General features: G+C 59.9%; 1 protein-coding gene across 8 annotated transcripts in view; it reads left to right on the top strand.

The window, feature by feature from the left end:
• SHANK3 (SH3 and multiple ankyrin repeat domains 3) overlaps positions 1–22,465 on the top strand; it is a 708,141-nt gene that overhangs the window by 659,702 nt on the left and 25,974 nt on the right. For 6 of the 8 annotated variants that reach the window (XR_012898753.1, XM_075914851.1, XM_075914852.1 and 3 more), the window contains 3 exons: positions 1,451–1,578; positions 3,788–3,893; positions 13,164–15,489. Coding sequence is in view for 6 of the 8 variants with exons in the window: in XM_075914851.1 (XP_075770966.1) it covers positions 1,451–1,578; positions 3,788–3,893; positions 13,164–15,489 (2,560 nt within the window). In the remaining 2 variants the exon portion in view is untranslated. Of the gene's footprint in view, positions 1–1,450; positions 1,579–3,787; positions 3,894–13,163; positions 15,490–21,881; positions 21,935–22,465 lie in introns of all 8 variants that reach the window. The other 2 variants (XR_012898754.1, XM_075914856.1) reach the window with 1 other exon arrangement.

The raw sequence follows: 22,465 nt of genomic DNA, 5'->3' as shown, positions 1-22,465 counted from the left end.
TCCACCCTCGCCTCCAGGGCAAATCGCTGTTCTCACATGAGATGTCGGCTGGGTTCCTGAGAGGCCTGCAAAGACTCTTTCCACCAGCCTGGTCCCCATTTCCCCAGTGGGACCATAACCTGGTCCCCTTTGAGCCGATGGCTTCTTGTTCCCTTTCCCGTGTTCCTGGCAGCGGGTGCCTCAGAGAGCCGTCTGGGACAGGAAAGCCGTCCCTCCAGCCTCTGCGCAGCATTCTGCAAACTCTGTCAGCCCCCTGCCCATGGCGGGGTCCCACCCCCCTGGCAGCTGGCATCTTCTGCCCGGCACTTGACCCCAGAGCAGAGGTGGCTGCACATGCTGCATGCCAGCTGTGCCCCAGCTTCCCACATGGATCTCACCAAGCCCTTGTGCGGACTGACCCTGCGGCTCAGCGCCACAGCTGACCGGAGGAGGGGCCTCGCAGAGGGTCTCCGATTGGCTCACCACCTGCCTCCCTTCCTGTTGTGGGCTGGCACGGAGAGCGGGGGCTGTCTCCACTCGGGCGCAGGCGCCCTGCAGAGCCACAGCATGGCCTCTGGTGCGTCCCTCCATGCGCACTGCAGCATCGGCCAGCAAGCCCAAGGTGAGTCTGGAGTCAGCAGAGCTGTCGGGCGCCGCGGCGACGTGCTCCCCTCTCCCCATGTTGCAGCGTGGGGTTCCTCTGCAACCGACCGGCGCTCGAAGAGACGAGACGGTCCCTTTCTCCGAGACGTGCTCCTGCGACCCACCGCCAAGCCCCCGCCCACATCCCAGCAAGGCAGAACTCAGGGGGAGGGAGCCGGTGGTGTCCCTTAGGCTGGTGCTTAGCGAATCACACCAGAGGGGCCCAGAGCCGGTCCCCTGCGGACCCACTGAGGGCAAACCTTCCGGCACCGTCACGCGTGGTGCGCACACCTGCAGTGGATGAGCACGGGCGGCCACCGTGCTGTCTGCCTAGGCCCTGCAGCCCTGGCCTTCAAAAGGCTGCAGGTTACCAAGTGCTGCAGCTGGGCTCCCCTGCCTTGGGGGGAGCAGCCAGACCCACACGCAGCAGCCAGGCAGGACGGAGCTAGACAGTCCCTGCTGGCCGCGCCGCCTGGCCCGTCACTCGTGTACGATCTAACGAACGTCCTCGCAGCTCAGGGGTGCCCGCCCCTTGGCGCTTCCCAGAGCGGCCCGGCGTGCTGCCTGGCGCCGCGTGCGCTTGGCCTTGGAAGGGCTGGGGGCCCGTGGGGCAGGATGAGCCCGGCCTGCGAGCAATGGGGGCAAACGGCTTGGAGAACAGGGAGGGGGCTCATGAGGGTTGCAGGACTTAGTGCAGAGGAGCAGCCTGACCAGCAGCTGCCACGAACTCAGTCTCGCCCGACCCAGGTGCAGAGTCGCCCCTCACCCCACCCCGAGGCTGAGTGCGACCCCAGCCGCGCTAACTGGCTTGGCTCTGTCTGATTTCCAGAGAAACTGGACGAGATCCTAGCGGCGGCGGAGCCCTCGCTCAGAGCAGACATTGTGGAAGCGGACTCCAGGGCAGCCACTGTGAAGCAGCGACCCACAAGCCGGCGCATCACACCCGCGGAGATCAGTGTGAGCCAGGCGAGCGGCTGGGCCGGCGCGGGAGGGGAGGCCTGTGTCCTAGCTGCCAGTGTGGACACAGCCTGCTACGGCAGACGGAGCTGTGGAGCGCCAGCCAGCGGGGGATGTGGGAGCAGAGCAGGGAGGCTGGGAGGACGTGGGTGAGCACAGTGCCTGGAAGGAGGCCGGAGAAGTGGCAGGAGAGAGGGGATGGGAAATAGGGCACAGAGATCACTGTGGGGCATGAGATAGAGATGGGAGGACTCCGAGAGAGCTGGGCCGGGAGAGCTGGGCTGGGAGAGAGGGATGGGTCCTGGAGTAGAGAGGCGGGACTAGAGAGGTGGCAGTGGGATGGGGGAGAGGAGGGGAGAACATGGAGGTAGCGGGGGGGTGGAGGAGGGGGCAGGGCTATGGGGCAGAGGAGCACAGGGGGGGGTCAGGAGTGGGGCAGTGGAGGGGAGAACGGGGAGGGGACGGAGGGCGGACGAGCGAGGGGAGAGCAGGGAGGGGACGGGGGACGGACGAGCGAGGGGAGAGCAGGGAGGGGACGGGGGACGGACGAGCGAGGGGAGAGCAGGGAGGGGACGGGGGACGGACGAGCGAGGGGAGAGCAGGGAGGGGACGGGGGACGGACGAGCGAGGGGTGAGCAGGGAGGGGACGGGGGACGGACGAGCGAGGGGAGAGCAGGGAGGGGACGGGGGACGGACGAGCGAGGGGAGAGCAGGGAGGGGACGGGGGACGGACGAGCGAGGGGAGAGCAGGGAGGGGACGGGGGACGGACGAGCGAGGGGAGAGCAGGGAGGGGACGGGGGACGGACGAGCGAGGGGAGAGCAGGGAGGGGACGGGGGACGGACGAGCGAGGGGAGAGCAGGGAGGGGACGGGGGACGGACGAGCGAGGAGAGAGCAGGGAGGGGACGAGCGAGGGGAGAGCAGGGAGGGGACGGGGGACGGACGAGCGAGGGGAGAGCAGGGAGGGGACGGGGGACGGACGAGCGAGGGGAGAGCAGGGAGGGGACGGGGGACGGACGAGCGAGGGGAGAGCAGGGAGGGGACGGGGGACGGACGAGCGAGGGGAGAGCAGGGAGGGGACGGGGGACGGACGAGCGAGGGGAGAGCAGGGAGGGGACGGGGGACGGACGAGCGAGGGGAGAGCAGGGAGGGGACGGGGGACGGACGAGCGAGGGGAGAACTGGGAGGGGACGGGGGACGGACGAGCGAGGGGAGAGCAGGGAGGGGACGGGGGACGGACGAGCGAGGGGAGAGCAGGGAGGGGACGGGGGACGGACGAGCGAGGGGAGAGCAGGGAGGGGACGGGGGAAGGACGAGCGAGGGGAGAACTGGGAGGGGACGGGGGACGGACGAGCGAGGGGAGAGCAGGGAGGGGACGGGGGACGGACGAGCAAGGGGAGAACTGGGAGGGGACGGGGGACGGACGAGCGAGGGGAGAACAGGGAGGCGGCAGGGGACGGGCGAGCGAGGGGAGAACAGGGAGGCGGCAGGGGACGGCGTGGCCGGCGGTGTCGGGAAAGCCAGTGGGCAGTGCCGGCTGTGGCGGGGTGCAGGGTGGGGCCGTGCAGGGATGGGGAAGGCCGAGCTCAGGTCAGTCCGGAGCGAGCGCTGAGGCCTGCGGGCGTGTCAGGGCCCTGGGCTGTGGGAGGACGGGGAGGAGACGTGGCGCTGGAGGCGGGAGGACGCGGCTCCGGGAGGTGTGGCAGGAACAGGCAGGGGGGCGCGTGGCGGCCGAGGCGGTTTGAGGCAGAAGGTCTCAGTGTCCGGGCGGTGAGCGGCCGTGGCGCCGTGTGCAGAGCTTCCCTGCCGGGCAGGGCCAGGCGGGGGCTGCCGTAGCTCGCGGGAGGGAGCAGTGAACGGGGAGGGGGAGCTGGAGGCCAGGGGCTCTGCGGTGGGCCCAGGAGCAGGGTCGGGGTGGAGCTCTGGGGTGGGGGAAGGGAGGCCCCGTGGCGGAGGCGCGCTCGGTACATTTGCTGTGACGCTGCACGTGGGGTTGATCCCTTCCCCTCCAGGGGCTGCCGCCTGCTCCCGGCCAAGTCAGCGAGGCCTTGGTGTTGGCCCCAGGGGGCCCGCGTCTGCCGACACTGTCCTGGTAGCCAGTGCCCGGCGGTCCCCAGCTGTCGTGCAGGGCAGTCCCCCAGCGCTGCAGGCTGGCGCCCCCGCGGGGCGTTCGGGGAGCCGGAGCGACGCTCGTCTCTTTCTCTCCTAGTCGCTGTTCGAACGCCAGGGAATGGCAGCTCACTCGGGAGTTCCCCCGGGGGCCGAGAAGCCCCACGTGTCCCTGCGCAAAGGAATCCCCCGCACAAAATCCGTAGGTAAGAACACGGGGGATGCGCTGCTCTCGGGGAGCCGGCCTGACACCAGAGCCCTGCTGCGCCTGGTGCCCTCAGGCGTGGGCCCTGCGGCGCGTTGGCCACCTGAGGCTGCCTTTGTGGCCGAGACCGGGTGACTCCGGGGCCTCCCGAGCGCTGGAGGGGCTCTCCCGGGTTCGCTGTGTACTGGCACCTGGGCCCCACACTCACCCTGGCCCACAATGCAGACAGAGCCCGGCTCCGGCGGGGGGCGACTCGGGCGCTGCGTGAGCCGGGGGCGGCGGGCCAGGGCCAGGTCTGCTCCGGACGCTTCCTGTGTAATTATGAAGATGCTTGTTTCATTTCTGTGCTCAAAGCGCCGTTTCAGGGACCTGGGAGCAGCTGGGTTTGGAGTGGGGGAGGGGCTGTTTGATAAGAGAGAGCTTGAAGGGGAAGGGGGCAGGAAAGAGGGAGGAGAATAGGGGTCGATCCCTGCCACGGTCCAGGGGGATTAGCCTGCATCCCTGCCTAGGGATGGAGGAAGGTCGGCCTGTCGCCCGCTCTCCGTGTTACATCTCTGCTTGCAAGCTGCTGACAGCAAGCGTGGTGGCAGCAGTGGGACCCAGTGAGTCTGCGGAACCTCGGCCGAGAAGGGAGGCTGGTGGCCGGCGAAGCGTGGGTTCGCAGCGCTCCCGGCGTCCCATGGAGACCAGCTACACAGCAAAGAAGTCGGGGGTGATCCTGCCTGGCGCGCAGCGTGGCCGCCCCACCGGCCGGGAGACGCTACAGGGCAGCCTGGTGGAGGCAGGAACTCACGTGCAGACGGCTGGCCGGACCGTCCCGCTGAGTCCCGGGTACCGCCGGGGGGGCTCCTCTTTCCCAGGAACCAGCTCCGCAGCGAGACCATCGGTCGTTGTGTTTCCGACCCGCGTGGCCTGTGAATTGGAGCAACGAGAGTGGCCCGCTTGGAGACTGAGTCATTGTGGGTCACAGCCAGGCTATCGCAAGAAGCGAACTCTGGTTCTCCAGGCCCCAAACTGCAACGAAATCCCAAAGAAGCTCGTGAGCGTGCCGCCGAGGGACAAGGCGACGCTGGTAACTGGTGACTGAGGGCGAAGGAGAAGCAGCAAAGAGAAGTCTCAGTTGGCTTCCATGAAAGCTTTACCAGGCAAGAGTCTACAACTGCTTGGCTTGCCCAGCACTGGAAGGAAATGACTAAACAGGGAACTTGCAAGTCAGTCGTGGAGCTGAGTGCAACAGTCACAAAGAGTTCCAGAGCTACTTGTGACTGCGCAACAGTAACATGGAAATCAGAGTTTGTTTCATGAGAACATCAGAGTGGCCAGACGGGGTCAGACCAACGGTCCATCCGGCCCAGGGTCCTGTCTGCCCCCGTGGCCAATGCCGGGTGCCCCGGAGGGAGGGATCACAACAGGGAATCATCATATGATCCCTCCCCTGTCACCCACCTCCAGACACACAGAGGCTAGGGACACCGTCCCTACCCAGCCTGGCTCATAGACATTGATGGACCTAACCTCCATGAATCTATTCAGCTCTTTTTGAACCCTGTTAAAGTTCTAGCCTTCACCACCTCCTCCGGCGAGGAGTTCCACAGCTGACTGTGCGCTGAGTGAAGAAAAACTTCCTTTTTAAACCTGCTACCCATTAGTTTCATTTGATGGCCCCTAGTTCTTATATTGTGGGAACAAGTAAATCACTTTTCCTTATTCACTTTCTCCACACCACTCATGATATTATCGACCTCTAACCCATCCCCCCCTTGGTCTCCTCTTTTCTAAGCTGAAAAGCCCTAGTCTTTTTAATCTCGCTTCATATGGGACCTGTTCCAAATCCCTCATCGATTTGTTGCCCTTTTCTGAACTTTTTCCAATGCCAGTATCTCTTTTTTGAGATGAGGTGACCACATTTGTACACAGCATTCAAGATGTGGGTGTCCCATGGTTTTATATAGAGGCAAGAAGATATTTTCAGTCTTATTCTCTAGCCTTTTTTAATGATTCCTAACATCCTGTTTGCTTTTTTGACTGCTGCTGCACACTGCTGTGATGGACCGGGCCGTGTCTGGGCACAGCTGAGGGCGTCCACTCAGGGCGAATTGCTCAAATCTGGGGCTCCTTACAGCCCCCAGATTGGTGACCTTTCCAAACAGGCCACAAACCAGTCCCGCAGAGCGCTTCAGCTGCCTGCCTGAAGCCTCACGAGCAAAACCCTCCCACACCCCAGCAATATCCGTGCCCCAGCTGGCCCTGGGCCTCATGCACAGGTGGGGGGTCCTAGCACCCAATCCCACCTACCCCGAACAAGTTCTGTCCGGTTCCAATTAACCAGCCACAGATCCCTGGTCAATGTACCCTCCGGACCTTACCCACAAATCACGCTGGGCCAATCCTTTAGAATCTAACATCTAAAGGTTTATTATTACAATAAAGAAAAGCCTGAGAGTGAGTTTGCTAAAGGATAGTACATTACATGCACCGAATCTCCCAGTTCTCGGTGAAGGCTCTAGCAGAGATGTTACAGCTGCTGCTTAAAAGTCCTTGTTGTGCATCCTAACATCAGGATGGGTTCACAGGTCTTTCCGGCTCTTCCATCCCTGCACTGCTGCCTCTGGGATGAAGTGCTGAACTGAGAACCAAGATGGAGTCCCCCACATGGCCTATTTATCCCTCCTTCCTGATCTCTTCTTGGCTGCAGCAGGTCACCTGGCCAGCGGCCTATCCCTGTTCCCTGCTGGCAGCCCTCAGGTGTTGGTCACCATTCCCGAGGTGTGTCCTTGGCCCATTGAGAACCATTGTCCCACAGGGCCTCGCTAATTAGCATGTCCATAGGCTGGGCTCTGCCCACTGCTCTACCACATGCAGGGAAATATTCAGTATCCATACAAAGTACAGGCAGTCCCCGGGTTACGTACAAGATAGAGACTGTAGGTTTGTACTTACTTAAGTCGAACTGGTGTCGAGATTCAGCCGCTGCTGAAATTGACCAGCGGCTAACTACAGGAAGCCCGAGGCAGAGTTTCTCTGCCCCGGGCTTCCTGGAATCAGCTGCTGATCAGTTTCAACAGCTGCTGAATCTGGAGGCCTGGGACAGAGCAGCTGGGGCGCTGCCAGGTAGGTCCCCGCAGCGCCAAGGTAGCTGCGGGGACCAACCCGGCAGCACCCCAGGTGCTCTACCCCAGGTGTCCCCAAGTCAGCTGCTGCTGAAACTGATCAGCGGCTAATTCCAGGAAGCCTGGGGCAGAGCCGCTGGTCAGTTTCAGCAGAGGCTGACTTGGGGATGCCTGGGGCAGAGCAGCTGGGGTGCTGCTGGGTTGGTCCAGTAGCGCCGCTCCTAGGTGCTACTGGACCAACCCAGCAGCACCCCAGCTGCTCTGCCCCAGGCGTCCTGATTCAGCCACTGCTGAAACTGACCAGCAGTGGCTGAATCAGGATGCCTGGGGCAGAGCAGCTGGGGTGCTGCCGGGTTGGTCCAGTAGCGCCAAGGAGCGGCGCTGCGGGACCAACCGGCAGCGCCCCAGCTGCTCTACCACAGGCGTCCGCGAGAAAAGCCTGGTCTGCTGGGGGGGGGGGCGCACTAACTACCCCCCCCAGCAGACCATGGAAACGCGGGCGGCGGGACCGAGACGCGCCGTGGTCCCACTGCCTGGGTCCTCCGTGGCTTTGCTCTGCGTCCCACTGCCTGGGTCCTCCGCAGCTTTGCTCCGGGCCCCCCCTCAGCAAACCAGGGAGACGTGGAGCAAAGCCTCGGAGGACCCGAGCGGCGGGAACGCCCAGATGCGCCGCGGTCCCGCCTGTGTCCTCTGCGGCTTTGCTCCGCGTCTCCCTGGTCTGCTGGGGGGGCCCCCCTCCAGCAGACCAGGGAGACGCGGAGCAGCTTTTCTCGCCCCGGAGGACGCGGGCAGCGGGACGTCGGCGCGTCTGGGCGGTCCCGCCGCCCACGTCCTCCAGGGCAAGAAAAGCCCCGTTCGTAAGTACGGATCCGACATAAGTCGAATCCGCATAACTCGGGGACTGCCTGTACATGCTTATAATTTCACACACAGGCCTTATACAATCATATGTACAGCGTACACGGGATTAGCAGACAGTAAGCTTCTGTTCAACATCTCACATGGCCCCGTTTTATACCATTTTTGGGACCAACATCCCCCCATGGGTGCAGCAGTGATCTGGCTGCTGCCCTCAAAATCCAGTAACGTGACAGCGCAGATGTTTTCAGAGAACTAGCCACGATGACTCCCAAGATCTCATTCCTGACTAGTTGTAGCTAAATTAGTCCCCATCATATTGTACGTATCGTTGCGATTATTCTTTCCAATGGGCATTACTTAACATTTATCCACATTACATTTCATTTGCCATTTTGTTGCCCAATCACTTAGTTTGGTGAGATCTTTTTGAAGCTCTTCACAGTCTGCTTTGGTCTTAACTATCTTGAGCGGTTTGGTATCATTCCTACTTGTCCCATGAGGACTTGCTTTACTTAAGAGCCTTTGGTGAGGGACATTGTCAGAGGCTTTCTAAGTACACTGTATCTTCCTTGGCCACATGTTTGTTGACCCCCTCAAAGAACTCTAGGGCTGTGTTTAGACTGGCAAGTTTTTCCGCAAAATCAGCTGCTTTTGCGGAAAAACTTGCCAGCTGTCTACACTGGCCGCTTGAATTTCCGCAAGAACACTGACGATCTCCTGTAAGAAATCAGTGCTTCTTGCGGAAATACTGTGCTGCTCCTGTTTGGGCAAAAGCCCTCTTGTGCAAATCATTTGCGCAAGAGGGCCAGTGTAGACAGCACAGGACTGTTTTGCGCAAAAAAGCCCTGATGGCTAAAATGGTGATCGGGGCTTTTTTGCGGAAAAGCGTCTAGATTGACACGGACGCTTTTCCGCAAAAAGTGCTTTTGTCCGGGCCAATCTAGACGCGCTTTTCCGAAAATGCTTTTAACAGAAAACTTTTCCGTTAAAAGCATTTCCGGAAAATCCTGCCAGTCTAGACGCAGCCTAGCAGATTAGTGAGGCAGGATTTCCCTTTACAGAAACCATGTTGACTTAGAATCATAGAATCATAGAATCATAGGACTGGAAGGGACCTCGAGAGGTCATCGAGTCCAGCCCCCCGCCCTCAAGGCAGGATCAAGCTCCGTCTACACCATCCCTTCCCCCCAGCAAATTATGTTCATCCACATGTCTGACCGTTTTATTCTTTACTATCATTTCAACTAATTTGCCCGGTACTGACATTAGACTTACTGGTCTGTAATTGCCAGGATCGCCTCTAGAGCCCTTTTAAATATTGGTGTCACGTTAGCTACCTTCCATTTATTAGGTACGGAAGCCGATTTAAAGGAAAGGTTACAAACCACAGTTAATAGTTCCTCTATTTCACATTTGAGTTCCTTCAGAACTTTTGGGTGATGCCATCTGGTCCCAGTGACTTGTCACTGCTAGTTTATCAGTTTGTTCCAAAACCTCCTCTAATGACACCCCAGTTTAGGACAATTCCTCAGATTTGCCACCTAAAAAGAATGGCTCAGATTTGGGGATCTCCCCAATATCCTCAGCTGTGAAGACTGAACCAAAGAATTCACTTAGCTTCTCCACTACGACTTTATCATCCTTCAGGGCTCCTTTAGCATCTCCATTGTCCAAGGGCCCCACTGGTTGTGTCGCCGGCTTCCTGCTTCTGATGGACTTTAAAACATTTTGCTGTTACTTTTTGAGTTTTTGGCTAGTGGTTCTTCAAACTCCTTTGTGGCTTTTCTTATTATATTTTTACACTTAATTTGACAGCGTTTATGCTCCTTTCTAGTTTCCTCGCTAGGATTTGACTTCCACTTTTTAAAAGATGTCTTGTTATCTCTCACTGCTTCTTTTACCTGCTTGTTAGCCCTGGTGGCTTTTTTTTTATTCTCTTCCTGTGTTTTTTATTTTGGGGTAGACATGTAAGTTGGGCCTCTATTATGGTGTTTCCATGCAACTTGCAGAGAGTTTACTTTTGTAAATTTACCTTTTCATTTCTGTTTAACTAACTTCCTCATTTTTGCGTAGCTCCCCTTTCTGAAATGAAATGCCAGTGTTGGGCTGCTGAGGGGTTTTTCCCACTACAGAAATGCTAAATTTTTTTACATTATGGTCACTATTCCCAAGCGGTCCAGTTATAGTTACCTCTTGAACCAGACCCTGTGCTCCACTGAGGACTAAATCGAGAATTGCCTCTCCCCTTGTGGGTTCCAGAACTAGCTACTCCCAGAAGCAGTCATTTCCGGTATCAAGAAATGTTGTCTCTGCATCCCGTCCGGAGGTGACGTGTGCCCAGTCAACATGGGGATACTTGAACCCCCCACTATTACTGAGTTCTTTATTTTATAGCCTCTCTAATCTCCCTTAGCATTTCATAGCCACTATCACTGTCCTGATCAGGTGGTCGATAATATATCCCTACTGCTCTGTTCTTATTGTTGGAGCATGGAATTACTACCCATAGAGATTCTAGGAAACATTTTGGCTCATTTAAGATTTTTACTTCATTTCATAGACATGAAATAACCCCACACAGCAATGCCTCGGGGGGACTGTGTATATACGAGCCGGTTTCACACGGTCCCCCGGAGACAGGCTGCGAAGCGGTGTGAAAATCCCAGTGATCAGATGTCTGCAGACAGGGTGCAACAGTTATCTAGATCTTTGTTGAGGTGTGTCATGGGCTGGGATGCGATAAGGAAATCATTGATATTATGTTAATGTCGAGTCTCAAGAGCCACCAGACCCACATGTTAAAAGCACCATTAGCCCTGAGAGGACGTACAGGCTGAACGTGAAAGGATGGAAATAAGATATTGGAAGCAAATACTGGCAGCAGCCGGCGGGATTAAGAGCACGAGCCCCATACCGGACTAAGCAAGCCAGGGCCTGACAGATGCCAGAGACTGGATCAGCCAGAGGAGAGGAGGCCACAGCAGGCAAGAGTGCAGGCCGAGAAGTGGGACTGGCGGGACTTAAAGGAGGTGCCAGACTCTGTGTCATCAGCGCTCCTGTTGGTAGGTGGATCTTCCCACCGCTTCCTTTCCGGGTGCTTCCCTGCCCGAGGACAGGAAGGTGTCATGCCTCAGCTCTGGACGGGGCGGGGCGGGATGGACGCACTTGCTGATTGGCTGATTTAGGTACAAAAATCAGCATGCCCCTGAGAAACTGCCCGGCCCTGCTTTGTGCCAATGACAATGTGGAGAGAAACATACACCTGAGCCAGCGGAGTCGGAGCAAAGGTCCAACCAGTCCGGGGTCCTGTCTGCCCTCCGTGGCACCCAGGGGAGGAACCGAACAGGTAGGCGTCGGGTGATCCCTCCCTTGTGCGGTGCGGTCCCAGCATCTGGCAGTCAGCGGCCAGGGACACTCAGAGCATGGGGCTGCATCCAGAGCCTCTGGGCTGACAGCCACTGGCAGGCCCGGAAGGGTAACGTCAGCGGTACCACCCGAAGACTCCGCTCTTGCAGAGATTCCTGGGCACAGTCACAACCCCTGCTCCGCCAGTGCCGCCCGGCGCTCCGGACGCCACCTGCGATGCCTGGCAAGATGAAGGTTTGGGGGAGTTAAAACAAGATGCCCCAGTGCTGCAAGCGCCCCGGGGTGAGGTAAAGCTTTTTACCAGCCCAGCTTCTGGGGACACAGAGACAGTTCCAGGCTGCACAAAGCTCCTCTTCAGAGCCGAAGGCCCTTGTGGTTGCAGACTTAAAGGAGGTGGGGACCATCCTGCATGATCATCCCCAGAGGTGGAGGCTCCCAGAGCGCTGGCCCGAACTGGTTCACAGTGACAGAGAAACGCCAGTTGTGGGAGACATGGGAGAAGGTGGATGGCTGGAGATGGGCTGAGACAGGGCCAGGCCATGGGCCGCTGGGAGCCAGAAAACCCCTGGTGCAAAGCACCACCTGGCCTCAGTCAGTGACCATCCCACTGCAGCTCAGAAGGAGCTGCGTGGCGCAGACTTGCTTCCCACAGCGCCTGGCGCGAGGAGGGCAGAGAGCTGCAGGAACAGGCCGTGGAGGGGGGCAGGGCTCGCAACGAAAAAGCGCAGAAAGAGGCGGTTAGAGTGCAAAGGAATGAGACGGGAATGGGCAGGGCTGTACTAGTGCTGGGGTGCCCCTCAGGAGCTCCCTCGCCTTTGGAGTCACTGAGGTGCCGTGGGGTGCCTGCCAGCGCCGGGCATAGCGGCCGTAGGACCGCAGACGGGGTGTGGGGGACATGACGAATGGGACAAGAAACAGGTGCGACGGGAACAGGTGCCGTGGCGCCTCCCTCCTGCCCACGGCTCACTCGCGCGTGGCTCCCATGGCGAGGCTCAGAGCCAGGGATGGCGAGTGAGGAGTAGGGGGTAAGGCAGGTTGGGGGAGGAGGGGCCAGATTCACAGGCAGACGATCAGCTGATCCGGCCCAGCGCGGCAGTCTAGACGCGGATCTGTCAGCTGGGGAGCTTTGTCGACCGCTCCCTTATGCCTCATGAAACGAGGTTTACAGGATCGGTTGGCAAAGGCTTTCCCAGCCAACAGATCCGCATCTAGACTGCCGCGCTGGGCCGGATCAGCTGATCGTCGGCACGGTGCGGCGGCCATGTTTATTTTAATTATTTAAATCCCCACTTCTTTGACTATGCCGAATAAAGTAATTTACATGGCTCCATCGACGGAGCCATGTAGTCTAGACACACCCTTATTGTCCCCAAGACCACCTCGGCCAGCCCCGGGCTGGTGCCCTGCCAGTGAGCGGTACCCTGGCCTGACTACAGTCCTGCTGCATTCCCAGGGTCGCGGAGAGAGGCCTTTCTCCCTGGGGCGGCACCGGCTGGCCAGCGCAGAGCTGAGATTCCCTCTAGCACATCTGTGTAATTGCCTCCCGGGGGAGAGGGCGGACAGGAAGTGCAGCAGCCAGCCGCTAAGGAGAGGTGTACGTTCCAGCAGGCCACGCCCCTCCTCTGCCCCAGCGAACCTCCCATGCACACTGGGAGCTGAGGACTAATTACAGCATCTCTGCATGTGGCTTGAGAGCTGCCCGGTGCTCGCTCACACCTGTCTCGTCCGACCAGGGCGCAAGCCGCAGTGCCGCTGGCGAGTCGTGCAGCACGAGGAGGAGGAGCGGTGCTTGGAAAGTTGAAATTCAGTGGGAGGTGGAAACGTCCCCAGGGGCCCAACCGTCACCTTGCAGTGCCCAGGCAGACTGAGTTCTCGGCAGGGCCCCTCTCCCTTCGCACTGGGATTCTCACGCTGCTGTTCTTCTCATTTTCCAGGGGAAGATGAGAAACTCGCTGCTTCTTTGATGGATGGGAAATTTCCTCGGAGCACGTCCATGCAAGACACCGTCAGGGAAGGGCACGGAATCCCACCCCCACCTCAGACGGCTCCGCCCCCTCCTCCATCTCCATATTATTTTGACACAGGCCCTCCCCCGTCCTTCTCCCCACCTCCACCTCCAGGAAGAGTTTATGACACCATCCGGTCGAGCTTTAAGCCAGGCCTGGAGGCCAAGCTCCATGGTCTCCCCCAGGTTATCAGTGCAGCTGAGCTGTATGACCAGGCCAGGCCTTCTGTCCCGTATCCCGAAAGGCAGAAGAGAGCCCGGTCCATGATAATCCTGCAGGACTCCTCTCATCTTCCTGTCGAGCCAACGGAGATCCCCCGGCCGGGCCCTTCCGCCACCCCCCCGGAGAAGCTGAAACGGAAGGGGCGCGTGATTGACAACCCGTACGCCAACATGGGCCAGTTCAATGTCAGCCTCTTTGCTCCCACCAAGCCCCAGAGGAAGAAGAGCCCGCTAGTGAAGCAGCTGCAAGTGGAGGATGCTCAGGAACGAGCCGCTTTGTCCATCACCGGAGGCTTCACACGGGAGCCCTCTCCCACCCGCCGGAGCCATCGCATGAGCGGCCTCGAGTATTCCCACCACGCGGGCCTTGCTCAGGTCGAGCCCTCCAGCATCCCCTTCGCCACGGCCATCGCGGGCGTCATGAAGGACCGAGAGCGGCGCCTGGACGAGCGGCGGAAATCCACTGTCTTCCTCTCGGTCGGGGCTATCGAGGGAAGCCCCCCCAGCATCGACATACCGTCGCTGCAGCAGTCCCGCTCTATCGATGAGCGGCTGCTGGGCAGCCGAGACGTGCTGCTGCCTTCGCCTGTCTCAGCTTTAAAGCCATTAATTAGCAGCTCGTCCTCCACCTTCATCCACCCCCTCACGGGCAAGCCCCTGGATCCAAACTCACCACTGGCGCTGGCGCTGGCCGCAAGGGAGCGGGCCCTGTCCTCTCAAGTCCCCTCCAGGTCGCCCACCCCCATCCACAGCCCAGACTCCGACAGAGCAGCGCCCCTGTTTGTGGATATCCAAACCAAAGAACCAGAAAGGGGGGATCTAGAGGGCTTAGTGTCACCTGTCTATTCGCCTGGAGCCAAAGGGGCAGCTGGAGCAGGTCCTGGGACTTTGGCCCCAACGAAAAGCCACTGGGGGACTCCAACAACCCTGAGAAAAGAGACTGAGACCCGAGCGGAAACTCCTGGGAAAGAAGAGAAAAAGACAGAAGACAAGAAATCTCTGATCATTAGCATAGTGGACACATCGCAGCAGAAGACAGCCGGCCTCATCATGGTCCATGCAACAAGTAATGGCCAAGAGGAACTAGGACTCGAGATGAAAGAGGAGAAGCCAGATGTTCCTGAAGAAAGCACGGAGCCGGCAGAGCTGCCCAAAGCGGAGACTGAGCCCAGCCCTGTGGGAAAGTCTCCGGTTAGTCCAGCATCTGACAAGACACTCGGACAAGGGAGTTCAGAGGAGGAAGTGGAGCCCTACACAGTCACGCTCCCGCCAGCTCAGCTGTCCTCAAGTGATGAAGAGACCAGAGAGGAGCTGGCCAAGATCGGGCTGGTGCCTCCACCAGATGAGTTTGCAAACGGGGTACTCGTCACCACCCCGGGCACACCAATCAGCCAACTGGCTAAGCCTAGCACGCCATCCATACCAGCGGCAGCAGTAGCACCTTCTACCACTGGTGGAACACCCTCAGGGAAGCCCTCTGATGCCCCCGCAGCCCCCGAGTCTGCTGCAGACTCAGGAGTAGAAGAGGTGGACACCAGAAGTTCTAGTGACCATCACCTGGAGACCACAAGCACCATCTCTACGGTCTCCAGTATGTCTACATTGTCCTCTGAGAGCGGGGAGCCTACTGACACGTACACTTCCTTTGCGGATGGACAAACTTTTATACTCGAGAAGCCACCAGTGCCTCCAAAGCCAAAACTCAAGTCCCAGCTCAGCAAGGGGCCGGTTACTTTCAGGGACCCACTTTTGAAGCAGTCTTCAGACAGTGAGCTCATCTCCCAGCAACATGCGGCTACTCTGGCTTCCGCCAGTGTTGGTCGGCCACGCTACCTCTTTCAGAGAAGGTCCAAGCTATGGGGGGACCCCATGGAGAGCAGGCCCGTCCACGGGGCTGATGATGACAAACCAACTGTGATCAGTGAGCTCAGTTCCCGGTTACAGCAGCTGAATAAGGATACACGTTCACTGGGGGAGGAACCCACCGGGCCTCCTTTAGATCCCGGGAAGAAGTCACCTGTGGTCGCAGCACGGTAAGACTTATGCTGGTCAGGGGAGGGCATTGGTGCAGAGTTTAGGCACCCCAGGAAGATAGGGAAACTCATCAGCAAAAGTGGCCTATAAATATGCAGCATAATCACCAGATGCATTTTGAGGAACATTCCAAGATGTCGGGATTCCTCAGCTGCATAGAGGAGAGAAAAGCCGAGACAGATTGTCATGTTTGGTTTCGGGGGCTTCCCTATCCCTTCCCCCAAACACGGACCTTTCTTACTGTCTCCTTGTCCCTTCGGATTGCCTTTCTGTTGTTTCACGTTGCTTCTTTTTGTGTCTTGATTCTGTTGTTGAATTGCTGTATTTGGTTGTGGGTTTCTCTTTGACGTGCTTTCTTCTGAACGGTTTATAATAATTTACGTTTCGTGAGTGCCTTTCGCCCCAAAGACTCACTCAGGCAAAGTACCTAGGGACTGCTCACCCAGCAGTGCAAGGAAGCCACCTCTGAGGTGGGATGCAGCAGCCTTTGAACAGGCCCCAGGAGCCCCGTACACGGCCTCTGTAACGAAATGCAAATGGATCCCGTTTGCCGTTGCCACTGCTGAGAGACTGGAGGAGCTGAAGTTGGCAGGAGAAGTGCTACATGACTTGGAATTGCCAGGAGAAGTCAGGGCCTCAGTTTTCCATCACAGCTGTCAATGTCCACCCTCAGTGACACAGGTCTCCCCAACACCAGTACCCAGCCCCCCATGTGCCTCCCTACAGCACAGCCCTGCTCTCCCATCACCACCCTGAGCCTTTGAGACCGGCGCTGACTCAGGGCCCCGCTGTGGCACCCACACAGCTGCCTGCATGCCCCAGGGTTTCCCCCTCCAGCAGTGTTCCCTCTAAGCTGTGCACCTGTGCAGCTGTGCACTAAATACTTCAGGTTCGCCCATGTCCTTTTAAGAGCCATGCAGCAGCACTTGCCCTTCACCTTCCTGCTGGAATGGAAGGTGAGCGGTGGCAGCATTGGCAAATGGTGGCCTGGTGGGTTCCTGGTGGCAGGCGGCTGCCCTTTTGCTCCGCCTGGAGCCGGGATGTGTGAGGTGAGGCTGTTCCAGTGAGACTGCCCCAGCTGGAACGGGCCTCGTGCAGCTGCTGCTTTACTCCACCTGGAACCGGGGCCACCTTCGGTGCTATTTTTAGTTCCATGGTCCTGCAAGGACCGGGACCACAGTACTAAAAATAGCACTGTGGGCGGCCTCTGCTCCAGTCCTGGCATGCAGTCCCACCCCAGGAGAAGCTGGGGCCGGGGCTGCAGAGGCTTCTGGGGCCAGGACTGCAGTATTAAAAATAGCACCACAGTTGGCCTTTGCTCCAGTCTTGGCTCACGGTCCCGCCCAGGAGCAGCTGGGGCTGGGACCGAGGTACTAGAAATAGCACCACAGCCCCAGTTCCAGCCCCCGCAAACAGCTTTCCACATTGAAAGTAGAAGGTGAGGGTAGGAGGAGAACTAAGAGGAAGGGGGGTGAGAGAGGAAGGGGCTTGTGCTGAGGGGAGGGGGCAAGGCAGGAGAAGGAAGGGGGAGGCAGCAAGGGGCAGGGTGGAGGAGAGACAAATGTCAAGGGGCCAAGAGGAGACAATGAGGAAAAGTGCAGGAGGGGGGAAGAGAGGGAAGGTGTCAGTGGTGGTGGAGAGGGGAGGGAACAGGGTGATGCTGGGAGAGGAGCGGGGAGGGACAATGGGGTCAAGAGGGAGGAAGGGGAGAGGGGAAGAGTGGGTGGCTGGAGAAGAGGGATTGAAAGGGGAAGTGGACATGAGGAAGGCAGGGGATGGAGCAAGTCATGTGAGAGAACACAGATGGGCATGAGGAGAACTGGGGCAGAGGGTGGTGATGGGGTGGGCCCCAGAGAGGAAGATAACAAGGAGGGCAGGGGCAGTGAGGGAAGAGGGTAGGCACCAGGAAAGTGCAGGTGCCAGGGGATTGTGGGGGTGAAGCAAAAGGGCAGACAGGTGTGGGGGAGGGACGGGCACCAGAGGAGAGAGGCAGGGCAGGTGGGTAGAGAGGGGTGTTAGGAAAGGGGATGCGGAGGTGTAGCTACAGATGATCAGAGTGGGACTAGAGGAGGGGGTGGGCACAGGGGGGAGAGAAGGGCTGGTGCAGGGGGGCAGGTCCCAGGAGGGCTGAGGGCAGCGAGACGGGCAGGAGCCAGGACAGCAGAGGAGGGGGAGAGGTGGAGGGCACCAGAGAGCAGATGGGGCGAGGGAAGGGAAGGTGACGTGGCAGCAAAGGGAGAGGTTTATAAGGTGGGTGCCACAGGGCCACCCGTCCGAGCAAGCGCCCACGGTACCAGACAAAAGTCACCCGGCCCACGGGGGGGATCTTAGCGGGACACTGGCCCCGGGGCTCCCGGTCAAGCCGGAACCTTCAGCTTGGGAGTGCGGACACGGACGGCAGCCCCCCGAGATACGGGTGAGGGGCCCCCAGACCCAGGGAGCGTCTGTCTTAGCTCCAGCTACTTTCAACCCTCCATCCCCACAGTGCCCGGGGGACACTGGCTCTTGCCCACTCATCAGTGACTTGCGTGCTCCCCAGAGGAGTCAGCCTCTCCCCATTCTTCACCCGCCTCAGGAGACGCCAGCTCCAGCCTGCCCCGCCCCACACTGCTTCCCTCTAACCCCAGCCTGCCCCGCCCCACACTGCTTCCCTCTAACCTCAGCCTGCCCCGCCCCACACCGCTTCCCTCTAACCCCAACTTGACCCACCCCACACCGTTTCCCTCTTACCCCAGCCTGCCCCGCCCCACACCGCTTCCCTCTAACCCCAGCCTGCCCCGCCCCACACCGCTTCCCTCTTACCCCAGCCTGCCCCGCCCCACACCGCTTCCCTCTAACCCCAGCCTGCCCCGCCCCACACCGCTTCCCTCTAACCCCAGCCTGCTCCGCCCCACCCCGCTTCCCTCTAACCCCAACTTGACCCACCCCACACCGTTTCCCTCTTACCCCAGCCTGCCCCGCCCCACACCGCTTCCCTCTAACCCCAGCCTGCCCCACCCCACACCGCTTCCCTCTTACCCCAGCCTGCCCCGCCCCACACCGCTTCCCTCTAACCCCAGCCTGCCCCGCCCCACACCGCTTCCCTCTAACCCCAGCCTGCTCCGCCCCACCCCGCTTCCCTCTAACCCCAGCCTGACCCGCCCCACACCGCTTCCCTCTAACCCCAGCCTGCCTTGCCCCACACCGCTTCCCTCTAATCCCAGCCTGCCTTGCCCCACACCGCTTCCCTCTAACCCCAGCCTGCCTTGCCCCACACCGCTTCCCTCTAACCCCAGCCTGCCTTGCCCCACACCGCTTCCCTCTAACCCCAGCCTGCCTTGCCCCACACTGCTTCCCTCTAACCCCAGCCTGCCCCGCCCCACACTGCTTCCCTCTAACCCCAGCCTGCCCCGCCCCACACTGCTTCCCTCTAACCCCAGCCTGCCCCGCCCCACACCGCTTCCCTCTATCCCCAGCCTGCCTTGCCCCACACCGCTTCCCTCTAACCCCAGCCTGCCCCGCCCCACACCGCTTCCCTCTAACTCCAGCCTGCCCCGCCCCACACGGCTTCCCTCTAACCCCAGCCTGCCCCGCCCCACACTGCTTCCCTCTAACTCCAGCCTGCTCCGCCCCACACCGCTTCCCTCTAACCCCAGCCTGCTCCGCCCCACACCGCTTCCCTCTAACTCCAGCCTGCTCCGCCCCACACCGCTTCCCTCTAACCTCAGCCTGCCCCGCCCCACACGGCTTCCCTCTAACCCCAGCCTGCCCCGCCCCACACTGCTTCCCTCTAACTCCAGCCTGCTCCGCCCCACACCGCTTCCCTCTAACCCCAGCCTGCTCCGCCCCACACCGCTTCCCTCTAACTCCAGCCTGCTCCGCCCCACACCGCTTCCCTCTAACCCCAGCCTGCTCCGCCCCACACCGCTTCCCTCTAACTCCATCCTGCCCCGCCCCAAACGGCTTCCCTCTAACCCCAGCCTGCCCCGCCCCACACCGCTTCCCTCTAACCCCAGCCTGCCCCGCCCCACACCGCTTCCCTCTAACCTCAGCCTGCCCCGCCCCACACCGCTTCCCTCTAACTCCAGCCTGCCCCGCCCCACACGGCTTCCCTTTAACCCCAGCCTGCCCCGCCCCACACCGCTTCCCTCTAACCCCAGCCTGCCTAACCCTGCCTCTTCTCTCAAGGCCCCTTAGCAATGTCAGCCCCATTCCCTGAGTTATGCCTGCTGCCCTCAGACCCTGCTCCCTGGCTGCCCGTAGCCTCCCTGTGCGGCTGCTCTGCTCACCTCCACACCATGGGCCCCGGCCTGGATTTCTAGCTCAGACTCAGGCTGGGCTAAAACCTGCAGCCTCTGTGCTGAAGGCTTTGCACCTGCCCAGTGCCTCTTCCCCCTTCCGCCTGTCCTGGGCTCCAAGGTACATCAGCCTCCCTCTGTCCTCCGCAGCCCTGAGAGACGCCAGGCCACTCGCATACCCCGAGCCAGCGGAACAGCCTCCATGCTCCCTGAGGGACGGAGCCTCTCTGCAGCCCCCAGGCGCTGATAGACACATGCCTGCCATCTGCGCTTCCCCCGCGGGGCCCCGAGTGCTCGCGGAGTGCTGCTCCGCTGGGGCCTTGGCAAAGTTACGTGTTCGCTTCTCATGGTGTTGGGGCCTCTCCTCTGAAAGGCAGAGCCTTTGGTGAGAGTCCAAGTGCTGGAAGTGCTTCCCCGTCCGCAGGGCATGCGAGAGGTGGCAGGGGCTCGCCTCCGCGGCGCTAACCTCGCCTCCGCTCGTCAAGTCCTCGGCACAGAGCGATTGACTGTGCAGACGCAGCCCACAGCAGCGTGCGCCCTGCTCTGCAGTCCCTGCGCTTGACTTGTGGAAGAAAACGGCCCCATGCTCCCCCGGCAGCCCCTGTGATGGACGGCACAAGACGCAGGACCAGCTACGTCTGCTGCCGCTGCCCCCGGAACAGCCCTTTGCTGCTGCTGGTGGCTGACACACAGCGAGCTCCCACCTGCCAGAGGCCACCCGGAGCCCTGCTGCTGCTGCCAGAAGCTGCCTTTGGACCCTGCTGTGTCGCAGACGGAGTTTGAAGATGCTGCTGCCAAAGCCTGTCCCACATCATTGCTTCACTGGGCCACGCCACGCTCAGGCTGCTGCCCAAGAATCTCCCCATGCTCCCAGAAACCACCTCACTGCTCTTGCCAGAGATTCTTGTGGGACAAGAGCTGGTGGAGCCGGAAGAAGGGTGGAGGGAGCAGACCGGGCAGTGCCCTGGGTGCGTTAATTCCTGGAGATCAGGCCTTGGCACGTTGTGCAGCGTCCCTAGCGGGGAGCCGCAGGGCTGCAAGGCAGAAGCTGGGTTCTCTGTCTGCTCTCAGGACCGTCTCCTGCAGGGGGCGTATGACGAGAGCGCCTGGAAAAGAGGTCAACAGACACGCACGGCCAGAGTCCGGGCCGTCAGTGGCGAGGCCGTTCCTTCTCTTCTCCCGGCCTGAGCTTGTGCACGCTAGTCACAGAGAAAGGTTCTGGATAATCGTGGCACGACGGCAGCATCTCCCTGTCCCCAGACACAGCACACGGCCTGGCAGACACTCCTGGCAGAGCAGCGTGGCAAGTGGGGTCTCACTGGCATGCGTGGCACCCAAGCTTTCATGAGCCACGTTGGCAATTGCAAGAAGCCCCTGGAGGTTAATAAGCCCAGTATAAAGTTAGCTGCGGCCACATTCAACTCCCAGCGGCAGGTCCCCACCTCCAGTGTTCTGGGCAGTGAGAAACCCCCAGTCCCACGAACTAGCTGTGTCTGAGTTACCGTGTGCGGGCGCCTGGGCCCCGTGAGCTGCTGCACAGTGACTCCAGGGGAGGGCCAGCCGTGCAATCCCTGTGTGACGCGCAGTCACGTGAGCGCCTGCGTGGGCAGTGCTAGTGAGTGGCAGCGAGCTGTACCACAGCAGCTGGAGACTGACAGCCTAGCCCCAGAAGCTGCAAGCAAGGCCTGCCAGGCCCAGTCTCGCTGTTAAATGTGCAGCATTAAAGCGTCTGTTTCAAATGGCATTCTCGTGCGATGTCCTTGTGTCGCGTGGCTCTGGCCGTGGCCATGCAGCCCGTGCCAGTTCTCACTGGGGGGAGTGAACCCTGGACCTAGCCTCCCACCCCTGCTGGCTCCTGGACCCCAGGCCTGTCTATGGCCGAGAGTTGGACTCCAGCCAGGGCGGTTCAGCAGTGTTGACGCCGTTTCAGTGTTAAGCACCAGCTCGTTCAGCTGAGGATCCAGGCCAGAGGGGGCTCTGCGCAGGGCTCTGGTTCTTGTGCCAAACCAACAACAGAACGTGCCTGACGTGTCATTTGAAACAAATTTTTAGATGCAAAAGTGAGTTTTTCAGGTGCTGTTCTGGACACCCACAACTGCTTTGTATTTCTACAGATCTGAAAGAGAGAGAGAAGAAAAATAAGCCCTTTAGACATTTAGCTCCTAGGGTAAAGCTTCCTCTTTCTATATAAACTCATCAATTAATTCTGTTGCAGTCAAATGGTGTAACGTTTCTGGTGTGAGCTTTCCGCCACTGCAGTGACAACCCCTGTTTCCTTGTAGGCTCCTGGGCTCCTTCTTGTGTCCAAACTCTGCCCAAAAAAGGCCCGAAGTGTCGTCCCACATCCAGGACAAACCCTGGAGAGCTGGTGGAGAGGCTCAGGTTTGGCAGGGGCCAAGACAAAAATGGAATTAGATCCCTGTTCTCAGGCCCTTCCTAGCGGGGTCCCGTGGTGTGGAGGTACCAACAGCACACCTGCGTCTGGCCCTCCTGGCTCAGGGTCTGATCCAGTGCGGCAGTCCGGCAGGAGTGCCAGAAGTAGGTGAAGTGAGAAGCTAAAATCCCCTCTAATCCCTCAGGAAGGTGCCCCCTTCTCCTCCAGCTGGGAATAGGGAGAAGTAGAACAGAGAACTCAGTATTGAGGGAACAAATCTGCGTGTCCCTGTCCCCCCGGACAGGGTGGCTGCCCAGCCGGAGC

The sequence above is a fragment of the Pelodiscus sinensis genome, unplaced genomic scaffold (assembly GCF_049634645.1).
Source record: "Pelodiscus sinensis isolate JC-2024 unplaced genomic scaffold, ASM4963464v1 ctg61, whole genome shotgun sequence".
NCBI lineage: Eukaryota > Metazoa > Chordata > Testudines > Trionychidae > Pelodiscus > Pelodiscus sinensis.
The sequence above is the reverse complement of the archived record's forward strand: the minus strand, read 5'-3'. Positions and strand labels throughout refer to the sequence as shown.